Below are 12,644 nucleotides of genomic sequence, written 5' to 3'. Positions count from 1 at the left end.
TTAGATAATAGTTAGGGAATACCAACAAGTACCCGGAATTGTAACAACTTAATTAGATGTTTCAAGGTTGACTTCAAGGAATATAATAGCGAGCGTCTGATAAGCATTGGATGATAAAACTTTCACCTAAAAGAATTCCGACCGACTGGATCCAAATTAGTCGAAGTCGTTAATATTAACAAAAAAAAAAAAAGATGGTTGAGGGATGTCTGCGTGGAAGACCTAAGTGAAAAGGCTTATCTATCAGCAGCCACAACAAATTTCCTCTTTATTATCTCCATCAGCACTCATTTGAACGTAGGTTTTTCTTTTTCCCTGGTTTATTGGGCCATTGTCTCAACTCTTCGCTTTTGTTTGGAATTTGTTCTTGACTAGCATGGGATGTAGTTGTCAGCAGCTTGGGCTATATTACAATGTCGGGGTAGGTCATCTCACCAATTTATGCCCTTTGGATTAATATCTAGTGGTATCTCAGTCCTTCTCGGTGAATGTTTTCTTTGAATGAGCATTGAACAATGATGAATGGCATAAAAATTAATATTGAGGTAAAGCATATCTAGAGGAGAGGTGCTTCTGTTAATATTCGACTTCCATGTCAGCGTTGAGGATAATGATCCTCCCACGTTTCAAGTGTTCGAATCAACATAAGAGAGAGAGAGAGAGAGAGAGGTACTTCCATAAATGGGCCCCAGGCTCTCAAGCAACATCCCAGAACATCATTATTTTTTCATAACTGTAAGTTTGTATTTTGTCCATATTCATGTGAGATTTGGTGGTTTTATTTTGATTGTCAATGACCTAACACAGCTCTCTTTTTATCTAGACTAGGGACCAACTATGAAACATATGCAGAGTTAATGTTAAAGTAGTGAATGTTGGACTTTAAAACGACAAGTATAAAATTAAAGTAGTAAATATAAAATGTTAAATGAATGTGTAGGTATATAAGAAAAAATAAGACTCATGATATGCATATATGAGAAAGAGTCAATGTAACATATACGAAGGAGAAGATGATTGAAAATCATTTAAAATGATTTGAATATGTGCAAACAATGCTATGAGAGGCACAAGTGAAAAAGGTGAAGTAGATAATCTTGAACCACGTGAAGAAAGATAGATGAAGGCTCAAGAGAACACATAATAAAAATTGTTAAACAAGGCATTTTGGTTAATAATATAGCCAAAATTTGGTTATTAATGAGTATAATAGTATCATGCAACACACATAGCTAGTAATAATCACAAAGGAGGGAAGCCAGCCAATTCAACAGGAAAGCTTACATAAATGACCTAGGTCTCTTGCCACTATATTCAATGGAACTTTGCTTACATTGACACCTACACAAAAATGAATTTTTCAAGCTAAATGAATACATAAAAGAAGGATGAACTTCAAGTGATAAATTAGGATAAATGGGGCGGGAAAACTCATGTATGAAAAGCCATCAGTTTGGCACTGAAAGTACTTACCATTTCATTTATAGGTTATGCCTAACAACAACAACAACAAGCCTTTATCCCATTAGGTGAGGTCCGCTATATGGATTATAAATACCATTGAGCTCTATCATTTATCAAGATTTTAAAAATATTATTAATTAAAAGATCGCGTTCAACAACTTCAAGAGTGTTCTCTTAAACTTTCTTCTACCTCTTTTTAATAGGGCTCAAAGTTATATGTTTTACTCTTCTCATTAGTGCCTTACGCGGTCTTCTTCGTACATATCCAAACTATCTCAAACGATTTTCTACTACCATTTTTCCTCAATAGGTGCTACCCTTATTTTTTGTGTACGTGCTCAATTCGAATTTTATTTTTATGTGTATGTCTGCATATCCATCATATATTTTCATCTCTGCTACTCCAACTTTATGCTTTTGCTATCCCATTAGAGCCCAGCTTTCGCTACCATATAATATAGTCGGTCTGATAGCAGTACAATAAAACTTTTTTTAAGTTTATTAGGCGTCTTATGGTCACAAATAACTTCTTTAACTTTTCTCCAATTAAATCACCCAACTTGAATCCTATATGAAATATCTCCATTGATTTCACCATCATTTTGAATGATGGCTCCCAAATATTTAAACTTTTCTACTTGAGGTATAATTTGATCTCTCAATTTTACTTTCAAATTATTGTCGACTAGTCTCTTACCAAATTTACAATATAAATATTCCGTCTTACTCCTACTCAGACGAAAACCTTTCGACTTTAATGTCCTCCTCCATATCTCAAGTTTACAATTAATCTCTTTTCTTGTCTCTATATAAAACTATATCATCCGCGAAGGGCATACATTTGAGAATTTCTCCTTCAACATGTTCCATCAAAATATTTAAGACCAAGTTAAATAGATAAAGACTCAAAATGATCCCTAATGTAATCTAATCTTTATAAGAAAATCTTTGTTTGACCACTAGACATTTTTATACTAGTTTTTACCCTCTCATACATAACTTGTATAACTTTAATAAAAGCAATCCGTACTCTCTTCTTTTTTAAAGCTTTCCAAAGCACTTATCTTGGTATACGGTCATAATTTTTTCCAAATTAATAAAAATCATGTGTAAATCTTTATCCTTACAATGATACTTTTTTATTAATCCCCTTAGTAGATAAATCACCTCTATAGTCAATCCACCTGGCATAAAACCAAACTAATTCTCAAAAATACTTATCTCCAATCTCAACCTATGTTCAATTATTTTCTCCCACAATTTCATTGTGTATCTCGTGAGTTTAATCCCTCTATAGTTAGTATAATTCTGAATATCCCCTTTATTTTTATAAATAAGAATTAATGTACTTCTCCTCCCTTCATCAAGTATTTTCTTAAGCCATAAAATCACATTAAATAATTTAATTAATTATCTCACCCCTTTTTCACCTGGACATTTCCATACTTCAATAGATATACAATCAGGTTCGTTGACTCTACCATTTATCATTTTTTTAAGAGCTTCCTTTATCTGGTTATTACGTATTATTCAATAGAATGACAAATTTTGCTCTTCTTCACGAATTACTAAATTATCTAAGTTACTAGACGAACCCTCTCCATCATTGAAAAGTTTGAAAAGGTAAATTTCTCATCTATTTTAAGTTTATCATCTATAACTAAAATTCTTTCCTTTCATCCTTTATACACCTTACCTATTCTAGATCTCTTGATTTTCTTTCCCTACTCTTAGCAATTTTATAAATGTTTTGTTTTCCTTTCTTTGTCTCAAGACTTTTATAAAATTTTTCAAAAACTTTAGAACGAACTTCACTCACAATTCTCTTAGTTCTCTTCTTAACCATACAATATCTTTTTCAATTTTCCTCATTGTTACACAAATGTATGGCTTTAAAACAGTTTTTTTGTTTGATTTTGTCTTGTACACTATTATTCCACCACCAAGACTCATCTCTCAGACCAAAACCTTTTGATTCTCCTAAAATTACTTTTGCAACCTCCTTTTTCTTTTTAGCCATGTCGTTCTCACAAGATGTTAACACTTCCCTGATATTCCCAAATTCTTTCATCCAAAAAATTTCACTTGAAAATATCTTGTTCCTTACCTTTTAATTGTCACCACTTAATCATTGGTACTACTATTTATCGATATTTTTGAGTTTTACTCATAATACACACATAAAAAATAAGGACCTTATGTTGTGTTGTTACAGCATTCCCGAGAATCACCTTGCAATTTTTACACAATCTTCTATCCGTGTTCCTAACTAAAAGAAAATCAATCTGTGACCTTGAGGCTCCACTCTTATAAGTGATGAGATGTTCATCTTTCTTCTTGAAATAAGTGTTGGCAATTTTAAAATCATATACTAATAAGAAATCAAGAATAATTTATCCTTCATTGTTTAACTCTCCAAAACCAAAACCACCATGCACTTTCGCATACTAACCAGCCTCCCTCCGATATGCCCATTAAAATCTGTTCCAATAAAAACCTTTTCACTCTGTGGTATGTGTTGAATCAATCCCTCCAAGTCCTCCCAAAATAATTCCTTAAGACTAGCTTCTGTCCCAACTTAAGGCGCATAAGAGCTAACAATATTAACAGTCTCATGTCTAACTATCATTTTTAAGGAAATAATTCTGTCTCCAATTCTGCTAATTTCTACAACGTTCTTCTTCCACTTCTTATCAACAATAATGCCTACTCTATTGCAAATACTTACTTTTCCTGTATACTAAAGTTTAAAATTTTGAATATCCTTAACTTCTTCTCCATGTCATTCTGTTTCTTGCAAGTATAGAATATTAATTGTTCTTTGAATCATAACCCCTACAACCTCTTCAAATTTACAATTCAATATCTTAACATTTCAAATGCCAAATTTAATCTTACTCTAATGGACTAACTTCTTTAACCGTGTACGTCCAGAATGATGCCAATTAGTTAAATCTGTAGTTAAAAATTAACAAATATGCAACTTTAATTTAATGAGATCAAGTCTTGTGCAGCAAATATTGTGAATGTGATTCGTAAGTGACAAGGCACGCATTGTCTACTACAAATCGGCTTCATGATATTGGCTTAGCATGGAATCGGAGCATGTTTCTGCATTTTCCGAATACAACAAAAAAATGTCAAGATAGACTCCGCATGCCTGCAAAGTATTGTGAGACTATAACATTAAACAAGTGATCATTTCAGATATGGGAATCCTCTTTCCCAACACCAAAAAAGAGAACAAATGTCATAGTAGAAATTATAACAGACCGTCCATCAATCAATACTCAACTCTAACAGAAAAAACGAAAAGAGCAAATGCAGACAAGAAACGTACTACAAGGGAAGATCATATTATTTTCCATTTTACTGAGTCATCATCTATACAAACACTTGTATGATTATTAAATCCGCTAGAAGATTGTTTCTGAATTAGAAACCCACCACAGCAGAGAATTGAGTAGATAAAATCAGTCCATGGGAATACTTTACATTTTTACAGTCGACTTCTTTGGGCAACAGGCCTGAGGCTGGATAAACCAGTAACTTCCCTTCCTGTAACCAGTGTGTTAATGTCATATGTGCCTTCATACGTATAAATAGGTTCCAAATCACAGAATGCCTGCGATGCAAGATATACATTTGAGAGAGGCTTTTCTTTTTAGTCAGAAAACAAAGTTGCTCATATAGGCCCAAGGTCAATCTCAGCGAAAAAGAGATTAAAAAACTAAAAAGACTCCATAAGTTGCATTATTATAGCGTGGAAGTGCTCCTTGGATGTCTAGAAATATTCGTCTAACGCAAAGGGGACCATCAATGTGGCAAAACAAGGATGTGGAAGCCTTTCCCGAACTTCATCCCCATCACCACACTACTGTCCCATTTCCTTCCTATTTGGCGGGGACATACTCATATTTGCATAGCTCTATGAAGTTCCAGTAAAATTTTGAAAAACAAAAATAACCAAAAAGTAAATTTGAATGCATTCCTAAAAATAAATATATATTAATGTTTAGAAATGAAAATTATCAACGTGCGTATATTATTGTGCATATATATACAAAAATAACTGAATAGGATGAAATGAATGAATTCTACTAATTTTGATAAAATGGGGATCGGGAAAAAGGTCAGTTTCAATACTTTATTACTTTCTCAGAAAAAGGTCACAAGGGTCATTTTTCAACTCAAAATCACTCTTTTCATACCGTTTTCCATCAATCCTTGCCATCTTATTTTAATAGACTTCATGCTTGGTAATATCTACTCGAATTAATCCCATTTTTATCTAGATCAAATTGGATGTTCAGAAAAAAAAAAAACTTAATTTAAGAATTAATAATAATAACCTTTGCCACTAGAAAATCAGCCAGAATTCCATTGCCACCAAGTAATTCACGTCCCAGGGCAGCTGTTTCTCTTGCCCTCAAGGTGATCCACGACTGAAAATTGATAACAAAAGTTAATTAGCAGCTAGCACAACCACTGATGATGACGAGAGACCTAAATTGAATGCTTGTTATTCGCTAAGAAGCACCAAGGTCAACAACAAACGTGACAAGATCACCAGATACACAGACACATGATGCAAGGGTTATGACATAACCTTCCCTAAGCTGGCATGACCTGGAGTCATTTTACCATTCTCATACAACTTGCAAAGGCGCCAACCAACAAGAATCATTGCTTGAATGTTACCAAGCATCTGAACAAGTTTCTGTTGATTGATTTGGAAAGCTGCCAATGGTGCTCCAAACTGTTTCCTCTCCTTTAGGTACCTTTAAATTACTCAAGAGTTTAGAATGCTTTCCGAGTGAAAGCTTTAATTTAAGTACGAAGCATGCCAATAAAGCACATACCTATGACACATATCATATATGCCCATTGAAATGCCAATAGGTTGCCAAGCAACCATCACACGCGAAACAGCAAGTACCTATTTCATAATGCAGAGAACAAATAACCAATATGCAGATCAAGAAACAAGCGTAAAAGGATGACCGATATATGGACAAGATGAACTGAGGAGATGGTAATCTCAACTTGTTATCCAAGGATGATTTATACTTGAAGAGTATTCTTGTTTTTGTGGTAAAGGCATGATGATATTTGAAGATTATTCCAGCCTAAAGAGGGGGGAAAGGGGGCAAAACACAGGCATCTGATCTTTCTAATAACCTAGAAGACATTAGAAGAATCCTAAACAGGTACAAGACTACAAGGACAAAGGATCTAAGACAATGATGTTCTCCAAGTTCTAGCAACACGTAAGGATTAAATTAGAAATTTCTTGTTGAAGTCGTCTGCAGTTTAAGATCATAGCAAAGAAAAAATCAACATACAATCTTACCTTATTTGTATCCTGAAAAGAGTTCACTCCAGGAATTCTATCCTCATCAGGGACAAAAACTTTCTTCAAAAGAATGTCTCCATTTTGAACGATCCTGAGTCCAATTTTGTTCTCTATTTTCGTGACTATCAAACCAGGTGCATCCTTTTTCACAATATACCTGAGTTATTGGTCAAAAACCACATGGAGAAACATGAGAACTTGTGAAAAAAGATCAACGGATCAAGAAAATATGGGTATTTGAGTAAAAACTTGAACGCACATGAGCATGCACATGCACATATATATAATGAGACTAAGAACATTAGTTATATACCCATTTATCTGATTTGTTGTGGTATTCCTAGCAAAGATAACTAACAAATCAGCAAATGTACTGTTTCCTATCCAGCGTTTCTGGCCCTCAAGGATCCAACCTCCTTCAACCTGATATTTTCAACGCAAACCATTTTACAAGATTGAAGAAATTTGAATACTTAAATAGAGTGAAATTTGACTGCCAAAATAAAGTGAAAAAGACACAATAGAAGTTGTTGCAAAAGCAAATAGATAGGATGAGTAAGGTACTGGACCCTTGTTGCTGTTGTCTTTAAAGCGCTGGCATCGCTTCCATAATCAGGCTCAGTTAAAGCCTAACAAATGGAAAAATAAACATCTTTAACAAGTGGTGCCACAGCAAACTGATGAGATGACAGAAAAGGGAACTTACCCAACATGCTACAGTGCGTAGCTGTGCCAATGAAGGTAGATACTTTTGCTTCTGATCTTCTGATCCACACAAAGCTGTACTTGACAATTAATAAAAGAAACAAAAAGAAATCAGGAATTGTTGATAGATTTTCCTGATGGATGAAACAATAAGCATTCAAACATAGGGGTGTTACCAATAGTGAGCATTGCCAAGGATGAATGAACCAAAATGAAAGTTGAACAGCTTGCATCAACTCTAGCAATTTCTGCTGTGGCTACAGCACTTCCAGTAACAGAAAGACCAGGGCATCCATAACCCTGAGAATCAGAACTAGCTAAGCACCTCCTTTACCATGTCTCTTATAATAGAATATATATACACATAATATGCAAGAGAGAACCTTGATAGTGCCACCAGCAATACGCAGTGCGCCAAGTTTTGGAATAACATGGAAAGGAAACTTAGCCTTCTCCCAATACTTCAGGGGGGAAACACAAGCAAACAAGAGATTTGATTCAAGAAGAAAGAAAAGAATAAAGGCAGTCAAAACACAATGGAAGAAAATGGATCACAGGAAGATACCTCAGCCATTATAGGAGCAACTTCTTTTTCCATGCACTCTTTTACTTTCATTCTAACAGCCTGCTCCTCCAGAGTCAATATGTCATTAAATTGATAGTAATCTGAAGCTGTAGTGTTCAACAATCAAGAACATTAAATCCTGAATCAAGTCAAAAATATTTACAAACTTGACAAATCATGCAATGGGGAAGACACAGAAGTGAAGGATAAGGACTGCATTTTAGAACTTTAAATGTAAATCTTAAAATAATGAGCATCAATATAATGAATGTTCGGCTTCTTTGCTCTGTCTAACAACAAAGATTTTCGCAAGGTAACAATAGCTTGGGAAGGGAGATAAACTGAACAAGTAATGAAATTTTTTTTTTAATCCCCAAAGAATTGGGCCACCTAATGCCTCTACTGTTTTAGAATGGGGAAAATGGGGAAAACTAGCATGAATTATATATCTTAACTGGAGAATTTTTATAGAAAAGAATTTGAGGGCAGAGGAAACACTTGTGAGATCACTTGGCAGGGTCTCCCTCACAGGAACTCAAGCCACAGTATAGTCAATATGTACAAGTAATATTATCAACATGTACTCACAGAAAAAAGCTCCAACAGATTTTGGATTCAGGCACAGTCAGGGCTAGTCTGTTATTGATTAAAACTGTTGCATAATATTACTATTGTACTTTCAATTCAGTAAATTCTAAGTGCAGATGTTAGATATAACAATTTTGAGAAATTCATGCATGTATAGAGAGTAGTTTTCGTTCAGAAGGGTGAAAAAGTAGTCCTATTTATTATAAATTATATGTTAAGACATACAACACAGTAAAGGAAGAAAGGGGGGCATCCAGTTTCTAAGCACATGAACCAAATCTAATCAATTATATCAAACATATATAAGCACATCATATGCAAAGTTTTTATAACAGCATGATAGTCTAGAGACACAATCGACCTCTTCTTTAAACCTCTTTAGTCTAGGTGAAGTAAAGCTTCCAAAACATCAGATTTCTCTAAACATGACGTGAACTATGAAAAACAAATCTTACCACATGGAGGAAATATAGAGGCTGGAGTCGCTTGAGGAAATGCTACAGAGATATCCAGCGATGGCAAATAAAAATAGGAAGGCATCTCATTTTTCACGACATCGTCTGTGAAATCAAAGTATGTAACAATAGCTCTTATTAACCATCATATATGGCAATTATATTCAAAGGATCGATTAAAAATCATAGGATAAGAATAATCATTCTATCAGATCAGAGCAAGAGACAAGCTAATAGCGCAGGGTCTTCAATTGGTGCGTTTCCACTACCAAGACACTGTGTACGATAACAAAAGCTCCCATGAATTGGAAATAAGACGCTGGAAACTGATAATAATAATAATAATAATAATAATAATAATAATAATAATAATAATACAGTTCCATAACCAGTACATAATCATGAACATCATGCCACTCCTCAGAGCTAATATAATCTATATAATAGTATCCTCAAGCAATATTCTTATGAATTTTAAAGAGAAAAGTCAAACTAGAAAATCAACATGACTAACTAAAACTAGATAGAATTACGGTACAATTATAAAGAATTCTACAAGCATACAAGAGCATTTAGAAATGGCAAATGAAAATGCGATACAGACCTCGATTCTTAGAAGAAGGGACAGTCATGGTGACGAATAGCAGAATAATTAGGGTTTTACAGGTGAAGGAAAAATGGTTGAAGTATCGAGGCTGTGAAGAAACAACGGAAAGGAGAGCTAGGATTTGGATGAAACTGGCTGACAATATAAGTATGGTTTGCTATGATGGAATAGGTTTTGATGAAATTAGAATTGAAATCAGAATTGGAATCAGAATTGAAATAGAATTAAATTATTAAAGTATATTTGATATGTTAGAAAAATTAGATAAAATCTTTGCATTACTTTTGTTGGTATGCAAGATATGGAAATGAAATTATACTTAAAAGACAAAAATACCCCTATATAAAAATTAAAATAAAACATAATAAAAATTTAATTGTGTACCAATTTTCTTATGTATTTTATATATTAATGAAATATTATATAAATCATAAATTATATTTGTAACTATTATTCACTAGCTTGGGCCAAACAAAAAGTTTTATCATCAGAGGAAACATTTTCTTGAAAATAAAATTAGCAATGGTTCTCATCCCTTCTACTTTAAAATAAATATACTAACACGTAGATTTGTAAGAAAAATGTCAAACAAATCAATTCTACTTCTTATACCAAAAAAATATTATAAATATATAAATTATATACAAATATTATATACAATACTATCTTATATATATATTATAACGTTTTATATATAATGAGCAAAAATATCATTCACCCTTTATACTCCCTTTTTCTTTTTTTTTTTGCTAGTATATGAGGGTTTTATTTTTTTTTTTGAGGGCAAATTTGTCTTTCTGGAATTTGTATGAGGGCAAAAGTGTCTTAAATATTACAATTCTATAAATTTACATAAAGAATTCAATTCAGCTTTTTTCTATAGAATTAGGATTCCTTAGAATTGTAATTCATATATACCAAACATCATTTTATTCATATTTCTATTTCAATTTCATTTCCATCTTCACAATTTCAACCTACCAAATATGGCCTAATATTGATGGCGATCAAATTGACCTGGAGGCCTACCGGATGGGTACGCAATTCAAAGTTAGGTTCATGCTTCCACGTCAACAAAATGTGGATTTCTGTCTCATTAGTGTACTTTTTTTTTTTTGAGAGGATGACAAAGAGTTTCAATTAATTTAAGTTAATTTTAAGTATTAAATTTTAAAAATTTATAATTCAATCTCTCAATTTTATAATTTTTTTATGATAAATTTGTATCTCTTATTTCAAATTTTAACATAAAAAATAATTTTTTTATCCTTCAACCATGTTAAAATTTAAAAAATAAGTTGTAAATTCATCACAATATAATTATAAAATTAAAAGATGGACTTGCAAATTTATGAAGTTTAACACTTGACACCTAAATTAAATTAATTAATTTTTTTAGACCTCTTTATCATTCTCTCTATTTTTTAAAAAAATATTTTTTTTATCCTTTAATTTTAAGATTTCAATTTAATTTTTTAATTTTGTAAAATATTTTTCAATTTTTTAATATTATTGATTTTAAATAATTATTTTTATGTCAATTATTATTTTTTAAAAAATTAAATTAATATGTTAATATTTTTTTTATAACAAAGCTGTTAAGGTTAAAAGATTAAAAAGGTATTTTATATAATTAAAAAATTAAAATAAATTTTACAGAAAATAAAACACGAAATGTAAATTTTAATCTAAACAGATTAATAAAAGGAGAATTACTTAAGATCAGGATACTAAATATATATTTTAGTCTAAGCAGATTAATAGAAGGAGAATTATTTGAGATCAGGATAATTCAGCAAAGAAAATTACAACTAAAATAAATCTGGTTTATCTATCCAAGTGTGTTGTATGGAAATTGCGTGTAATTGGCTCATATAAATTTATATTTTAGGTTGATATATTATTAATTAATTATAAAAAAATTTAAAAAACTTATATAGTCTTAAAATAATTGGAATTACTGTTAAAATATCTTGGAGCCACAAAAGAAGACAGAGACAGAGGAGACGGTGATATTTTTGTTCTCTGTCTGTGGGCGTACGTACATAATCTTGTTTAGTTCTATGTCTGTGGGCGTACGTACATAATCTATACTTCTCCTATTTAACATTCTTGAAAAATAATTTTTAATTTAAAATATAAAATAATTTATAATATTTAAATCACTTTTTTTAATTTTATTTTGTTATTAACAAAAAATATTTAATATAATTATGTTATTATTAAAAATTAAAGATAAAAAAGGATGTACATTTTATTTTTATAATATAAAAAAATTAATTTTTTTAAATGGGTGAAAGAATTAAAAATATTTTACAATAAAAGTCGAATGTATTATATTAAATTGAATGAACTTGATGTAGAAGGGCCCCGGCGTACTTGTTCGTTCAACTCTATTGACTCTGACTATTATCTTTTTTTTTCAATTTATTTTTAATCCTTTCTGCATTTTATTCTCACTAAATTCAATTCAATATTAATAAATTTTTATTAAACTTCTTCCCCATAACAGAATAATTTAATGCTTTAAGAATATAATAAAAGTTAATTTATCTTAATTAGGATTTTCTTCAATTTTATATTCTATTTCATTAAATTACAATCCTATATTCCTCTGTGTCTCAAAAATTATAAATTTAGTTATCTTAAACCTCATTTTATTTGATAGATCATATCCCAATATTATTTAAATTATAGGAATGAAAATTAAGATATTACATTTTTTTTCTTCTTTTAATATTTTGTCTCCAAAATTCAACATCCTAATTAACATATTATAAGCTTCCACTTACCCATGCTTTAACTAGATTGCAAGCATCTCTACTTAAATCTTACGCTCTACAACCTCTACAAGAATGTCAATTATAAATTATTACCTTATTGTAATAATGATAATGATAATAA

General features: G+C 31.4%; 1 protein-coding gene across 7 annotated transcripts; it reads right to left on the bottom strand.

Annotated features, from left to right (window-relative positions):
- Positions 1-1,314: 1,314 nt before the first annotated feature.
- Positions 1,315-9,874, bottom strand: LOC129299370 (acyl-coenzyme A oxidase 4, peroxisomal-like). 7 transcript variants are annotated; one of them, XM_054937840.1, is made up of 14 exons: positions 9,738-9,874; positions 9,134-9,238; positions 8,091-8,197; positions 7,909-7,986; positions 7,702-7,825; positions 7,527-7,600; positions 7,390-7,449; positions 7,134-7,243; positions 6,818-6,977; positions 6,327-6,403; positions 6,074-6,245; positions 5,817-5,909; positions 4,960-5,022; positions 1,315-1,341 (listed from the first exon to the last, which is right to left on the bottom strand). In XM_054937840.1, the coding sequence occupies exons 1-14, from the start codon at positions 9,763-9,765 to the stop codon at positions 1,330-1,332; spliced, it is 1,263 nt and encodes a 420-aa protein (XP_054793815.1). In that variant the 5' UTR covers positions 9,766-9,874; the 3' UTR covers positions 1,315-1,329. The 7 variants fall into 7 exon arrangements, with proteins under 7 accessions (XP_054793815.1, XP_054793813.1, XP_054793809.1 ...); XM_054937834.1 differs by lacking the exon at positions 1,315-1,341 and adding an exon at positions 4,382-4,624; XM_054937839.1 differs by lacking the exon at positions 1,315-1,341 and adding an exon at positions 4,424-4,575.
- Positions 9,875-12,644: the final 2,770 nt, after the last annotated feature.

This window comes from Prosopis cineraria, unplaced genomic scaffold (assembly GCF_029017545.1).
Source record: "Prosopis cineraria cultivar Desert tree isolate PC_DT_omini unplaced genomic scaffold, ASM2901754v1 PC1137, whole genome shotgun sequence".
NCBI lineage: Eukaryota > Viridiplantae > Streptophyta > Magnoliopsida > Fabales > Fabaceae > Prosopis > Prosopis cineraria.
This window is presented reverse-complemented; position numbering and strand designations above follow the sequence as displayed.